This window comes from Brachyistius frenatus, unplaced genomic scaffold (genome assembly GCF_029030835.1).
Source record: "Brachyistius frenatus isolate BFR_SWC_R1_liver_20210118 unplaced genomic scaffold, ASM2903083v1 Contig_388, whole genome shotgun sequence".
Lineage (NCBI taxonomy): Eukaryota > Metazoa > Chordata > Actinopteri > Embiotocidae > Brachyistius > Brachyistius frenatus.
The window spans coordinates 56,488-72,288 of NW_027210987.1; the positions used below are offsets into that span (position 1 = coordinate 56,488).

Below are 15,801 nucleotides of genomic sequence, written 5' to 3' on the forward strand. Positions count from 1 at the left end.
GCGTCTTATTGTTCGTCTCTTTCTCGTTTCCCCCCTTAAAAAAAAAAAAAAAAAAAGCCCCCGTTTGTCAGTCCGCTGGAGCTGTAAGGCTGAGAGTGAGAGGGACTGAGGGGAGAAAATAGCAGCGGTGTGACATCCCCGGATCAGCAGCAGAATGTACTGTCGGCTCGGCGCGGTGCACTGTGGGTAATGTAGTGCAGCCGCACGCGCAGTTCGATCCGAGCGTGTCTCCAAATGACTACAACGGCTCCGACAACTGGTTCACCGGGGTTTGCTTCTTCTTCTTCTTCTTCTGCTTCTTCTTCTTCTTCTTCTTCTTCTTCTTCTTCTTCTTCTTCTTCTTCTTCTTCTTCTTCTTCTTCTTCTTCCCACCGAGAAAGCTCGCTAGGAAATGTAGTTTTAGGCTTCGACATTTTCGAGAAAATATTATATAAATTAATCTTTAACATCAGAAAATGGAACTTGAATTATTACCACACTGGAAATGAAGTGTAATGTTTAAAAAATAAATAAATAAATAAACATCGTGCCTGCTCATAAAAACACTATAGGAAGTTAAACATTGTATTTATTTCTTTGTAGTTCCTCTGTGATATAAATATAATTGGTTATCATATATCTGTTGCTGTCGCTAGTCAATATTAATGTCACGTATTTTCTAAATAAGGAAAAAAGTTATTCCTTGCACAATTTGTAAAAATTAAAAAAAAAAAACTAGTTAGGCGCGACGCAGACTACTATATGAGGGGTCTTCTTACGTAGTCCTTCCTTGTTACCATGGGAACCCTGCTACAATGCCGTGCTCTTCGTGATGCTAAAGCCACAACCTTGAGCTTAAAGGAGCAAACGCAACATTTATTTTTTTCAGGAACAAAAGCTCGTTTTGTCGTAATTCAGATAGAGATGTCACCACTCAAAGAGATAAAGTTTCCGCCTTTATCAACGTCACAAAAACAAAGGCAAGTGATAAAAAAATAATACATTTACACACAGTATAAATACTTGTATCTTCATATTAACTGTAACCAAATATAAATAACTTTTAAACGTTTAAATAACGTTTAAAGCTACTTGTTCTTGTTATTTATTTATTTTTTAATTTTTAACTTTAGACTTACATATGAGCACAGTCCACAGGATGACACAGGCCTGACGTCAGAGGAAGGGCACGAAGGAGAACGTGACGTTTCTGTCCAACCACGTGCAACAAGAAAGGTAAGAAAGTGGTACTCATGTCTTTACGTTGTTATGAAGAGGAATTAAGGTGTCAAAAAAAATACTATCTCCTCCAGTGTCACAGCAAAGTCCCCATCACAACTATTGCATTTATATATATATAAATGCGTATATATGTGTGTGTTAAATCCTGTAGCTGTGCTGGACAGGAAGCAGTTACATTTATGCAGGCCGTGGCAGAAAGCCTGAACTCCTGCTGCATCTGGAGAGCTTTGCGAACAAGGAGCTGCGTGCCATCAACCCACACGAGCCCAAATACCAGGAGCTGAAACTACAGGTGCGATGTTCTCATTTTATAATTTTTTGTTTTGTTTATACATACATTTTTTCCAGTCCGATGATTGAGGACTTGCATCCTGTAATCTAAAAAACCTGTTGTTTTTTTTGGCGGGGCTTCAGGTCTACCGCAGTGTTTTTGGATGTTTCATGGAAGCGTTCGTCACCTACCGGCCCCTTCTGTCTGCCGTCCAAAAGGAATATGAAAACACTTTAGGTCAGTAGATTTATTAGAAAGCTGGATTGGAATTTACACTCCTACAACTGAATGGAATAAAAGAATAAACAACAACAACAAAAAAGTATTTCACCAATGAAAATGGCTTAACTAAGAGTTTGTTTGGTTCACATTGTTGTCTTTGCATATACTTTTGCATATAGGTTTTCTAGCAGTATGAAGAGGTGAAGTTTGGTGATATTACAAAGTTTTATTTGACCCTAAACAAATTAGTGGACGTGCACAGATTTGTTTACATAAACCGTTTTTTACATGGAATTGTTTGACATTTTTGGGTATTATTGCTGATTTGCTTTCCCGTTGAGAGTTGGATGAGAAGATTCATCTCTGGAGATGATTTGCTTAGCTTCGCATACGTAGACTGGGAACAAGGTCAAGAAACAGGTCAGCGTAGCTCTGTTTGAAAGGAAAACACATTTCTAGGATTTTAATTAAAAGAGTTATTTCCAAATATATGCACACTATTAATAGGGATTTATTTATCTTCCTTTTTTTTACATATCACCTGTATATTTAGTAATATAATGTTTAATATAATACAGCCAAATCCATCCTACATCAAAAACACTGTTGCACTGTTGTTTAGTTTAATTTAATATTATTCTATTTTTATTTGTATATACATCCATCATCATCCATCATCCATCCATCATCTATCATCCATCATCCATCATCCATCATCCACCCATTCATCATCCATCCATCATCTATCATCCATCATCTATCATCCATCATCATCCATCATCCATCCATCATCTATCATCCATCATCCATCATCCATCATCCATCCATCATCCACCCATTCATTCATCCATCCATCCATCATCCATCCATCCATCCATCATCCATCCATCATCCATCTATCCATCCATCCATCCATCCATCCATCATCCATCCATCCATCCATCATCTATCCATCCATCCATCCATCCATCATCCATCCATCCATCATCCATCCATCCATCCATCCATCCATCCATCCATCATCCATCCATCCATCCATCATCCATCCATCATCCATCCACCCATCCATCCATCATCCATCCATCCATCCATCCATCCATCCATCCATCCATCCATCCATCATCAACTTTTTGAAGATGTCTTAGTCACTTTTCTGTCCGTCCAGTAATTGATTGGTGAAACGTTTCAGCCCTTTTGTTTTCTACGCTGGATTCTTCATCTTTGCTTCACACATGTGTGTTTCAGCGCATCAGCGGGATCAGATCAGAGAACTGGAGCCTCTGCGGTCCCGTCTGAGTCTGGCGACGGAGGAGTGCGAGAGGAAGATCCAGGCTCGTTGGGGGGCGGAGCGGGCTGAGATCGGCGTCCTGAAGAGGGAGAGGAGGCAGCTGCAGAGAGACGTGGAGGCCGTGAGGGAGAAAGAGAAGGCCACGCAGACGGTGGTACATGGCATACATGTGAAGTGGTTTTTTTTCTAACCACAGTACGAATTAAGTTCATTCAACTGCACGTGAATTCCTACTTCTGTGAGGTTCAGATCAGATGACCAGGTTATTATAAAAATATTATATATATAATATCGTTACTTTCTGCCATTTTTCCTCTGAAAGGTGGAGCATCTGCAGTCGGAGCTGAACCAGCAGTACCTGCAGTACCGGGAGGAGCGCGACGCCCGCAAGCTGCTGATCTGGCAGCTCAACGACCTGACGAGAGGCTCAGTGGAGACGCAGCATCCTGCAGGTGAACACGCAGGTAGAGAGCCGCCAACCGTCCGGCCGTCATTCACTTCGACGATGGCCTGGTGTTTTAATTATGGACAGCAATTATTAATGTCAGATTTAAATATTTCTTGATTTCATTTGGTTTTCTATGTTTTAAACTGAATGTGTTTTTGAGGTTTAAGACAAAAAACAAGCTTTAGGATGTGATGTGATGGACATTTTATAGAGGAAATAATTAAGACAGTAGCATGAAACAAACCCAAGATATATTAATTTGTTTGCTGCCCAAAAGTATAAATGTTGTTATTGTTCGGAACTTTTCCTCACTTACTCATAATTTTACAAAGAGTTTCGCAAAGTCAGTCAAAAAAGGTAAAATGTAAAAAAAAAAAAAAGGGCGGAATTGTTTAATATTTTTGGGGAAATACGTTTATTCACTTTCTTGCTGAGAGTAAATGAGAAGATCAGATCAAATACATAAGAACAGATCAAATACATTAGAACAGATAAAATTAAACACAAATAGAGTTAAAATAAAACATAAGCAATATGCATTTTATATGCCAAAGAATCCAAATATTCCATCCAATATTTTACTTGAATACGAAGCAAGAAATGTATTTTCTGTTTATAAATACAAAAAAAATCCAACAAATTCCAAAAAAATTTGATGACCAGGAAAAAGAAAGTGTGTCACGCTCTGATGCTTGTTTCTTTTCGTGACAGAGGAGTCTCAGGACCGCGTGGAGCTGCAGCTCGCTCTGCAGGTGTGTCGCGGTGACCTGACCGAAGCCCAGCGGGAGCTCAACGCCATGAGAGCGGACTACTGGGACGTCGTGCCTCGACGCGACTGGGAGGCGCTCGAACTGAAGCACAAGGACGCCCTGCTGCAGGTATTATAACGTAGACACATGCAGTCCGAGTGTACACACACACACACACACACACACACACACACACACACACACACACACACACACACACACACACACACACACACACGCATGTACACTTATCAATAATTTGCGGCTTAAAAATCATGTTGTTTTATCGTCCAGCTGAAGACGCTGCAGGTCGACTTTGAGCAGCTGAAGAGTGAGTACGACACCCTGCTGGAGCTCCACAAGACAGTCGAGACACGCGTCTCCACCGCTGTGCAGGTGCTTCATATTACATATATATATATTTATTTCCAGTCAGCTGGATAAAACGAACACAAATGTCAGATTTCTGTCTTTATTTCCCAAATCGTTTTATACCGTTTGAGGTTTGGTGCTTTTTTTTAAATTATTTTTTAATGACATCATCTTGTTGTTAAATCATCAGTTCAAATCCAAAAGAGCCTCAATATTTTCTCGTACATGGATTAGGGGTACATGCACAGATTTGTTTCAGTAAATCACGCTAACCTTGATTAAAGGAATAGTTCAACATTTGGCGGCGTGGCTTTTTCTACTTTTCTTACCGAGGTCCAGATGAGAAGATTGACGCTAGCAGTTAGCTTAGCATAAAGACCTGAAAATGGAGAAGAAAAAAAAAAGAAATCTGAACTTTGTTGTGAACTGAGAGATACGACAGCAGGATCCATTTTCCAATCAATTCTCAGCAAAAAAAACAAAACGAACAAGCGCTTTTCCCCACCGAGATGTTAAACTTTCATTTAACAAGCAGTTTGTTGTTGTTGTTTTTTTTTTTTTCCAGACGGATGAGAGGGAGTCTCAAAGTCAGATTCAATGCGACCAGCCAGAGGAGCCGATCAACTCTGCCGCCCCCGAGAGCGGCGTGCTCGCTGTCCAGGAGTCTAGGTGATATAAATAGACACACACACACACACACACACTCACACACACTCACACTCACACTCACACATTCACACACACTCTACTTTAGTCAAGTTTATTTAAGCTAAAGTCAAAATTCCCCCTCAGAGGGCACATACGACTCGCTGCATCCTCAGACCCTCAGATCATATGGACCTTTAACACAGAGAGGTGTGGCTGGATCTCTGTCGTTCTGTTTTTCTGTGTCATATCAGAGTCCTGTGTGTGTGTGTGTGTGTGTGTGTGTGTGTGTGTGTGTGTGTGTGTGTGTGTGTGTGTGTGTGTGTGTGTGTGTGTGTGTGTGTGTGTGTGTGTGTGTGTGTGTGTGTGTGTGTGTGCGTGTGCAGGGAGGCCCTGAGGACGGCGCAGTCAAATGAGGAAACGGATGAATGGGCGGCCTCCGTTCAGCAGCGGTGACGTCATCGTCTCGTCTGAGATTTGCTATAAAATCGCTGACGGTGATTCATTGCTTTTATGTGCAGCCGCTCTTCATCTTTCTGTCGGTGAAGGTGTTGAATTAAACATCAGAATTGGTTGCCATCGCGGCGAGGCAAACGCGAAGCGTTTTTGATATCTTTTACAAATATACCTCTTTCTTAAATGAGTTACTTTACGTTCAGTTTTTTATAAAGGTTGCGCTCACTTCACTGGTGAACATTTACTTCCAGTTTTTGTCAAATCTGTAGAAACACTTTTTCAGATTGAGGCCAAAATGATTCATTTTTACTGGATTGTTTATTTTAGAGACCTTAAAGATGTGTGAAGGAACTTAATTCTTAAAAAAAAAAAAAAACAACACTATTTCCAATGACACAATACATGTACTGTAATAAATGTAAGAAAAATACCCATTCGTCTCCATATTTCTGGAGCTGAAGCAGAAGTCTGAAACTGAAAAATAAATCAAAACTGTCTTCATATTGCGATGCTGCCTGGAATCAATCCAGAAAATGTGAAGTAATGCGTGTAAAATATCTTGAGGGCTGTAGATTCCTCTTTGCTCATGTTTATTGATATATATATATATATATATATATTATATATATATATACATACACACACACACACACAGTGTATAGCCTATATATAGGCTCTGCATAAACTCCTCCTACTTCCTGTTCCTCAGCTCCTCCTCCAGACCTGCTCTTCATAACTAATGTGTGATTCTGTCCCTGGGAAGAATAAGATAAAACCAACAGGACAAATGCAACTTGTGAAAATATGAAATAAAGAACCAGGCACCGGCAACTGACAAAAAAAACAACAACAACTCTACTAATATAATTAAAGAGATGGTTTTGTTTTATGTAATCATCTAATTGAATCATAATCGATGGTATTCTTAATTTAATTTAATACAAAAACAGAAGAGTTGATGTTGGTGAGTGGTGAAATGAGCAGACTGATAGAACAAAAACAAAACTTGAGTTACAAGTAAAAAAACAAAACAAATTATTCTAGTGCTGCAGATGGATCTGTTTGTTTGCTGTTATTTTTCCGGCTGGAACAAACTGCTTTTTGAATGATCGTGGGAAGGATTTTGCTGAACAACTGTTGTCTGGGATAAATGGGGGACAACAAACAGTGTAGAAAGAAGACTCATATCTTCAAACTTTGATAACATTCGGTGACCTTCAAACCAGAAGTTACAAAATCTCACTTTGGAAGTTTCATTTACCCTTTCAGATTTAATCAAATGATTCTGAACATACTCATCAGTATGAGCTCTTTTTTGCCATCATTTCAGAAACGACGTGCGAAGTACAATAAGCGAGTTAGTTAAATATATGTTCACCACGTGTTTTAAGTGTGCGTTGATTGTGCAAACTGTGCATGTACCGGCTTCATCGCGTCAAGATTTTGAGGAAAATGTGCTCTGAAATGAGTTTTTAATCTTAAACTCATTAACATGGATACAACCTTTTTTTTTTCCTCAACAATACTGACAATGTGTGAAAGATGTGTGCAGCGTCTGACGCTTTAAATATAGTCCGTGTAAGAGTATTTTAAATGTAGTACTATGATTTATAAGTACTGTCAAAAAACAATGAGCTCTGCAATCTAGGGATTTTTTTTTTTCCTTAGCTGTCAGGTGTTTGACACTATAAGCACGCCTAACCCTATAAAATTAAAAAAAAAAAAATCCATCCTACTTCTTTGCAAACCCTTCAATGACTGAACGGGCAGAAATTTTTCTGCTTATCTGAAGGCTTTGTAGCAAATTTGAAGATGCATCTTTAGAAATTGAAATTGCTGCAAGAGAAAAAAAAAAAGCATCAGAAAATAGAGATCTATCTATCTATCTATCTATCTATCTATCTATCTATCTATCTATCTATCTATCTATCTATCTATCTATCTATCTATCTATCTATCTATCTATCTATCTATTATCTATCTATCTATCTATCTATCTATCTATCTATCTATCTATCTATCTATCTATCTATCTATCTATCTATCTATCTATCTATCTATCTATCTATCTATCTATCTATCTATCTATCATATCTATCCTATCCTATCCATATCTATCTATCTATCTATCTATCTATCTATCTATCTATCTATCTATCTATCTATCTCTCTCTCTCTCTCTCTCTCTCTATCTATCTATCTATCTATCTATCTATCTATCTATCTATCTATCTATCTATCTATCTATCTATCTATCTATCTATCTATCTATCTATCTATCTATCTATCTATCCATCCATCCATCCATCCATCCATCCATCCATATCCTATCCTATCCTATCCTATCTATCTATCTATCTATCTATCTATCGATCCATCCATCTATCTATCTATCTGAACGTTTGCATATAATTATCTGTATATAGTGTCACAATACAGCAATAATACAGTAAATCTCTACAAAACCATATAGACTCGCTCGTTTCCCTGGTTGGGAGTGTTAAAATAACTCCCACAAACTAAGCAACTACCGTTCAGTCGCTCCACTAATGAAGACTACAGTCCCCACAATGCACCGGGGCCGGTGACGGCTTTGGGTGCGTGCCCTCGTCGCGGAGCAGACACCGCACCGTGATCGTGCAGCCGGCCTCGGCGTCAGAGAGGTAAGTTTCACTACTTGTTCCTCCGGAGCTCTCGCACCGAACAGTGAATGGAAACATGTGCGGAAACAAAACGCGGTGTTTCGGTGTGACGTCTGACCCACCGGGGCGCGGTAGAAGTAGTTCAATCGGGAGCTCCTCCGCCCGGTTCTTTTTTTTTTTTTTTGGGGGGGGGGGGGGGTGCTAACGTCGGGCGCGCCTATGGACAAGGGTAGCCGCTCCCGGGCTCCGGCGCGGGGCCCGCAGGAGGCACCGACACTCGGTGGAGGCTGGGTGTATTTTTAGCAGCCGGTTACGGCGGGGAGGGGAGGGGAGGGAGGTGGAGGGTGGAGGAGGGTGGAGGGGGCAACCGTAGCCAGCCGGTCAGCTAACGTCTGGAAATACAATTGAACTGACGTCCGACATCAGCAGCTGAACTGTCTGCAAACGTTAGCAAACAACAGGCTTAGCAGCGGCTAGTTAGCATCACTAGCTCTGATTACAAAAATAAAAGAGCGTTTCTGTTTACTAGTTGATTCAGCTCGCGCTCCCTCGGCTCTTAAGTGTGTCCACGCGTGGAGGGGGAGGGGAGGGGAGGGGGGTGAGAGGGGAGGGGGGTTGGGTGGGGGGGGTGGGGGGGCCCTAGACCCACTTTCTGCCCCCCGGTGTTCACGCGGTGTGTTGTCTCGAGACTGTTCCAGTAACTACCGCTATGTGGGAGCACGTGACGTGTGCTGTCAGTGTCACCCCAGGCGGGGTGGGACGGGGTGGGACGGGACGGGACGGGGACCCGTAACGGCGTGCTCAGCAAGAAAAAACAAACACAAAACAACAACAACAACACACGCTTTAGTAAAAAAAACAACAACTTATTCCAACGTTGAGGAGCTTCTGTTGGAGGTGAGAGGAGAGCAGAGAGAGAAAAGGACAGCATAGAATATACTGCTAAACTATAACACTAACTTTCATCCTATTTTTTTTTTTAGCTGGCTTAATGTTTTAATCACTCGTTCTTAATTGTTTTTAAATGTCCTTTTTTTTTTTTGCCTGGTGTTTTGGTGCTTTTAATAGTTTTATGTGAAGCACTTCGAATTGCCTTGTTGTCGAAACGCGCCGGTGCCATAAACTTTAAAATAAAAAAAGTGAATCAACTTAGTTTTATGGTGGCAGAGCGTTTCTCCTGGACCGAGGTGCCCAGCTGCCTGAAATATGACAAATAATAGAGCATGTGTTTGCGGAGTATACGAAAGGCAAGCGGTATGTTACAGCAGCTGGCAAGTATCCACAGAGAATACTTTCTACACCCACGCCGGTCACCGATTGGTCCGTCCCTTCGGAATAATAATACACAATAATTCACAATAATACCAACGTGTATAATAATCACAGCAAAGAAAACTGAAGCTGGAGAGAAGAAGTCTGCTAGTTTTAACTTTATATGTTTTGGGTTTTTAAATTTACAGACGGTTGCGGTGGACGTGTTTTCTTCACCTGCACTCGCCGACACCGTTACACTTATTGTTGTTGTTGTTGTCGTCTTTCTGTTCGGTTAGCACCTTTAGTACCATTGGAAAACAAATACCGTCACGTTATTACGAATTTCCTCATGACACATGTACTGTATTTATATACTGCACACATCGCAGTTTTGCAGCATGTGCGTATACTATATATACTCCGCTGCTCTGACGGCTAAAGTGTTTAGTTGTTTTTTTTTTTTAATTGCTTTATCGATGTGTTTCTAAAAATATAATAATAATAAACTTATATCACCTTTCATACAAAGACGAGGGGTTCACAGCAAGAGAATCGCATGCAGCGTTTCACATAAAAACAGATATAAAGGAACATTTAAAATTATAGAAAAGAAATAAGATGCATAAGAACCGATAAAATGCATTAAATTAAAGCAATATGCATTTTAAAGGCGCGGTAGTTCAAGTGCAAGAGAGCTTCAAGGGTAACTAGTGAAAGGCTTAATGTAAAGAGATCTGTTTTGAGCTTTCTTTTAAAAGTATTGAGCAGATGATCTCAAGAGTTCAGAGCTTCCTATGTGAGGAGGAGGAGGAGGAACCTTAAAGTAAAATATATGTAAATATAAATCAAGAAATAGATGAATAATGAGGCTGAGGCTGCTGCTCCTTTCACCTGTGTTGCTGTTTTTTTTCGTAGCTGTCATTCTGTCTGGTCTTCCTTCCTTCCACCGTTTCCCCCCCAGAGCGTGTTGCAGGGTGATTCAGGATGGTGGACCAGCCTCTGTGGGAGCAGATAGGATCCAGCTTTGTGCAGCACTACTACCAGATGTTTGACTCCGACAGATCACACCTGGGATCCATATACGTGAGTGAGACTCTCGCCACCGTCTGTTTCATGTTTAAAAATTTGCCTCCCTTAATGAGATGCTAATTTAAAGGTTTTTTTTTTTTTTTTTTTTTTTACCCAAAGTCAACCGTGTTAATTATCGGTTAAGAATTCATAAGTGAATCTCTCTCTCTCTCTCTCAACACACAGATCGACGCGTCATGCCTCACGTGGGAAGGACAGCAGTTCCAGGGAAAAAGAGCAATTGTCGAGAAACTCACTGTGAGTTTATCTGGTAATTTACTGCCATATATATAAACAGGGTGTTTACAGGTAGCTGAAGAGAAACATGTCAGCAGAAATATCTATGAAGGCAGTCAGACTGTCGGAGGTTTTCCCCCCGAACATTTTGTGGCAATTGTTGGGTTTCTGTATAAATGCTGTAAACTTCTTCTGCTGTAAAATGAGATAAGACTTCATTAATCTCACATTGAGTGTGTTAAATGCCATGAAATAACCTTGTGCTGTGATTTGGCGCTATATGAATAGAATTGAATTGAATTTACATTTAAGCCATATGTCTCCTTGCGTTTTATTCAAACAAAGTTTATCTGTGAACGTTGCTGGAGAACAAGTGATGCAGAGAGGGAACAACATGTTTTACATAAATTAACCGCTCGACTTCTTTAGACTCTTAAATGCTGCATCGTCGTCGTTGTTTTTTTGTATCCTCACATTTTTAATGAGGATTTTACCTTAATTAGAATATTCCTGATAATTTCTCAGAATCTAAGGTGACTGCTGAACTTAACCGACATACTTCCTGAATTAACCTTCCTCTTGTGTGTCTTTCCTCTGCGTATGTATGTGTGTGTGTGTATATGTGTGTGTCTGTGTGCGTGCGCCAGAGTCTCCCCTTCACAAAAATAGCGCACAGTATAACGGCGCAGGACCACCAGCCGACTCCAGACAACTGCATCTTGAGTATGGTTGTAGGACAGCTAAAAGTAAGTACAACGTCCTTCACGTGGAAGTCAACCTGTTCCCTCGTTTCTCCTTTTGAACCCTCGACATTATCGCGTCGGTGTCTGGAAACGTTTAGTCCATTAAATGAAGGAAAAAGTATTATGGATATATGTATGTGTATATATAAAGAACTGTGCAAAAGCTTTAGTCACAGTTTTTTTTTTTTTTTTAAGTTAATGGGAGAAAGTTCATAAAAAGTGCAATAAACAGACACAAAAAAATATATCAATCAAATAAATACTTGCCGTACCCACGCTGTCCTTGGCAGGTAGTTGTTCAGTCTGTCTCGGTGGCTTCTGTCTCCTCACGTAGTCTCAAGCCTGACTCCTTCTTGGGTGGGTTTTTTTGTGTTATTGTGTTAGTTTGGAGTTGTACTAAACTGTTAAAACACCACCGAGGTCACACAATAACACAAACTTAACTTAACTAACCTGTCGCGGGTAAACCGCCAACTCGTGTGTTCTGCTTGGTAAAAATGAGAGTTTTTGTCAAGGGAGTCTGGTGCCAGTGAAGACAGAGGATATAGCGGCGCACTTCACCCCGAAGCAAAAAGGGACCGTCTTAATGCAAATCACTGCACACTATAGTTTCCTATTGTTCTGCGAAAGCACCAACATCTGAAGTAGGATTGCTGCAGTGTGGACACATTTAAAAAAAGAAAGAGGAACTTCCTCCCACACTTCCTAGATGTTCCTGCAGTCTGAAAGTCTTCTCATGATGTTGATGAGGGCTGTGTGGGGTTCAGACCATCTGCTGCAGCACTTCTTCTTCTTTTTGTTTCAGGAAATAGTTCTTTATGACTCTTGTGACTTTTGTAGACATTTTAAAAGTGCCTAAAACTTTTGCACAGTTATTTAAGTGTCTGAAAACACATCCGTGGTGAATCAATTTACAGGAGTGATCAGGTCAGAACATCCTCCAGTTAAATCATTAACACCAGAGCGTCCAGCCGAAAATAAAACATCTGATAAATAAATAAGTTGGACAGAAGCTGGGTTACTTACATTCCTTTATTCCATGACGGCGCGGTAATCCCTCCATCTAATATGCTGACTTTAATCTGTATAAACCGATGCATTTTAAACCCCCTTTCTCCGATGACTTTGTCCTGATTCTTGCCGTGTGTTTGTTTTTCCGTGTGTGTGTGTGTGTGTGTGTGTGTGTGTGTGTGTGTGTGTGTGTGTGTGTGTGTGTGTGTGTGTGTGTGTGTGTGTCTCTGCAGGCAGACGAAGACCCCATCATGGGTTTCCACCAGAGTTTCATCCTGAAGAACATTAACGATGCGTGGGTGTGCACCAATGACATGTTCAGGCTGGCCATTCACAACTTTGGTTAAGGCCGCCCCTCCCCGCCTCTCGGTGGGGGGCGTGGTGAGGGAGGAGAGGGGGTGGGGGGAGGGCTGGGGCGGGAGGGGGGCGGCCGCCGTCGTTGTTTGAAGGGCACCAAGGCGATGAAGGGAAGGGAGGGGAGGGGAGGAGAGGAGTTGAGGACGGAGAAAGAGAGAGAGAGAGAGAAGCAACTCGTCCCTCCCTCCCCTCCTTCTCACTGACAAAAACACCGGATTCTAGCTGTCAATCACTTGAACCTCATCCAGGTGGTTTTTTTTGTTTTAAGAGAAACCCAGCCAGTAAGAACTGCGACGCGTTTTCTTTGCTGAGAGCCGGCCGACCAATCAGACGCCCCCACCCCCACCCGAGCCCGCTACCCTCCCCTCCTTCCTCCCCCCTCCTCCCTCCTCAGTCTGCCGCTTTGCTGATTCTGCATGATGCTGGAGAAGAAACCCTCATTACAATATCTACACTCAAGCCACCGGAAGGACAAAACAGCCCACCGACGCCATTAACTCTCTCCGCTCTGCTCTCCACTCTTTTCTTTGCTCTGTTCTGGGGGGAAAAAAAACAAACACCCGTTCTCACTCCGCTGTTGACTCCACTGCCGTCAACTGGTTTTTATTTTTTGTTATTTTTTGTTTTGTCCTAGCACTGTCTGGTTCATAGATCCGATGTTTTGGGGTTCGGGGAGTTGGCTCCTGCATTTGTCTCCCTGTGCTGTAATTTGTTTTGTGTGTGTTTTTTCTTTTTTAGATGCCTCCCGTGTGTTTACTTTAGATCGCCTTCGTGTGTTTAACTTGAGTTTTATTCTCCTTTACGCGATCGTTGACGTTTGCCATGGTTTGTCGTCTCATGCCAGGTTTTGCTCTCGCAAGCCAAAGAATTGTGGAGGACGTGAAGTTTGACGTGAAGTTTGACGTGTTGCTTTTCTTCAATCCTGCATCTTCTCTCTCCCCCTCTCTCTCTCTCTCTCTCTCTCTCTCTCTCTCTCTCTCTCTCTCTCTCTCTTTCTTTCTTTCTCTCACACACACACACACACACACACACACACACACACACACACACACACACACACACACACACACACACACGTCTGCCAGTTTCAACATGGACTTACAGCCACGATACACAATAAAACTTGGACTTTTTTTCTTAATCGGTGTGGCCTTTTGTGTCTCCAGATCTCTTTCTGGCTAATTTATTTATTTTTATTTCATTTTCAAGACACTGTAAGTCTTCATACGAGTTTCACCTTAAAGTTTTTTTGGGTGTTTATTTTTTATTTATTTGGGGGGGGGGGGTGACTTTTGGATGACCTTTGGATGACCTTTTCATCTAAATGCACATCAGACACGGGGTCTCTTGTTTTTGGTTTTCGGGAACCTAAACTTCAGCCTGAAGTGACCAGTACACAGTTTTTACAGTCAGTTTGCTTCATCACTGTTATTAAAGTTCTGTATTTCTGCTATTTTACTGGCCTCAGTGAGACGTACAGGTTTGAAATCTGGGATAAACGAGCGCTTTTTGTGTCAGATTATTAATCTGAAGATGAAGGGGATGTTTTATCGGGACATTTCGGGACAAAGTTTGTCGGCCGTAGCTGTAAACGAGTCTTCTTAAAAGGTTTGTCACCTTTTATAGCTCGTGTGCGTGGGAGGGTTTTTCCTTCTCAGGAGTGTCGTGCGAGTTTGAAACGAGGGTACGACACACGAGAGATCTTTTTTCTGTGCAACACAAAATGGTCGTAAGCATCAACGGGAATCACGTGATCGTCGACGCACCGATCGCTTCCCCCTCAAAAAGGAGCTGCGGCAGTTTGCTGTTGTAGAGTTTTGTAGAATAAGTTGATAATACATTGAAAAGCCAAAAAGCAATAAAAGTTTAGTTAAAATTTGAAGTGGAAAAAAAAAATGAAATGTGTAGGTGTAATTTCTTCTTTCAGATGCCTGGATTTTCCCTGTGGTCAAACAGACAAGAAAGCAGAAGGACTCTGATAATACGTGTTTAACTATACACACTGCAAAACATTTAACTGAAGAAACACTTCATAACACATCATATATCATATCCTAAAGACATGCTAGATGTGCGGTTTGTTTTTCTGCCACCAGAGGGCGTCGGGGGACCCTCGTGCTTTGGAAATATCCGAAACAAAATGATAGATTAAATATTTTTTTCAGTGTAAATCAGTTTGCTTTCCATTTGGAAATTTAAACGGCAACATAGATATAGTAGATAATAACGTTTGGTCAAACTTTTCCTGTTCTAATCTCAGAGAAAGAACTGAGCAGCTGCCTTTTGTTGGGTTTAAAGAATTTGGTAACACATGCTCTGAAAGGATTGTGTCACGTGCAAAACTGAAAATATTCTTTCAAGTTGCATATTCATAGGTGCCAGAACACATTAAGGGGAAGATAAAATTGCAATGCGCAAAGGATAAATATGAAAAAAATAAATACAAGTAGATAATATGCTGTTAAGTTGCGCTCTACTACTGCTCCTATTGAACTTTATTTGTATAGCACCTTCCATACAATACATGCAGCTCAAAGCGCTTTACAGCAAGAGAAGTGCATGCAGTGTTTCACATAAAAACAAATATAAAGGAAAATGTAAAAATATAGAAAAGAAATGCATAAGATTAAACACAAATACAGTTAAAATATAAAATAAGCAATATGCATTTTAACGGCGCGGGTAGTTCAACGGTAGCCTACAGAAATGAGTTAAAAGATGTCGGTGACGGGTGTTTGTGTACAGTTTCTCTGAACCGCGTCGGATTTTTCGAGGTAGGAACCAAAGTGACCTGACAACAGTTGACAGGTCGGAACT

General features: G+C 41.1%; 2 protein-coding genes across 3 annotated transcripts; both read left to right on the forward strand.

The window, feature by feature from the left end:
- The first annotated feature begins 182 nt into the window (after positions 1-182).
- On the forward strand, positions 183-5,859 carry tsnaxip1 (translin-associated factor X interacting protein 1). The gene is made up of 11 exons (XM_069724657.1): positions 183-269; positions 869-959; positions 1,113-1,215; positions 1,373-1,513; positions 1,636-1,729; positions 2,960-3,156; positions 3,325-3,466; positions 4,162-4,328; positions 4,494-4,595; positions 5,137-5,240; positions 5,603-5,859. The coding sequence occupies exons 2-11, from the start codon at positions 904-906 to the stop codon at positions 5,670-5,672; spliced, it is 1,176 nt and encodes a 391-aa protein (XP_069580758.1). The 5' UTR covers positions 183-269; positions 869-903; the 3' UTR covers positions 5,673-5,859.
- Positions 5,860-8,262: 2,403 nt separating this feature from the next.
- On the forward strand, positions 8,263-13,033 carry nutf2 (nuclear transport factor 2). Of its 2 annotated transcripts, none has more exons than XM_069724648.1 (5): positions 8,263-8,335; positions 10,530-10,651; positions 10,823-10,894; positions 11,521-11,619; positions 12,861-13,033. In XM_069724648.1, the coding sequence occupies exons 2-5, from the start codon at positions 10,553-10,555 to the stop codon at positions 12,972-12,974; spliced, it is 384 nt and encodes a 127-aa protein (XP_069580749.1). In that variant the 5' UTR covers positions 8,263-8,335; positions 10,530-10,552; the 3' UTR covers positions 12,975-13,033. The 2 variants fall into 2 exon arrangements, with proteins under 2 accessions (XP_069580749.1, XP_069580750.1); XM_069724649.1 differs by lacking the exon at positions 8,263-8,335 and adding an exon at positions 9,098-9,211.
- The last annotated feature ends 2,768 nt before the right edge of the window (positions 13,034-15,801 follow it).

Bases quoted from the DNA above. Each gene is read 5' to 3' on its own strand.
- nutf2 (XM_069724648.1), top strand. From the start codon at position 10,553: ATGGTGGACCAGCCTCTGTGGGAGCAGATAGGATCCAGCTTTGTGCAG. The intron at 10,652-10,822 runs GTGAGTGAGACT...CTCAACACACAG, and splicing joins CACACCTGGGATCCATATAC to ATCGACGCGTCATGCCTCAC. The intron at 10,895-11,520 runs GTGAGTTTATCT...TGCGTGCGCCAG, and splicing joins CAATTGTCGAGAAACTCACT to AGTCTCCCCTTCACAAAAAT.
- tsnaxip1 (XM_069724657.1), top strand. From the start codon at position 904: ATGTCACCACTCAAAGAGATAAAGTTTCCGCCTTTATCAACGTCACAA. The intron at 1,514-1,635 runs GTGCGATGTTCT...GCGGGGCTTCAG, and splicing joins ACCAGGAGCTGAAACTACAG to GTCTACCGCAGTGTTTTTGG. The intron at 1,730-2,959 runs GTCAGTAGATTT...TGTGTGTTTCAG, and splicing joins GGAATATGAAAACACTTTAG to CGCATCAGCGGGATCAGATC.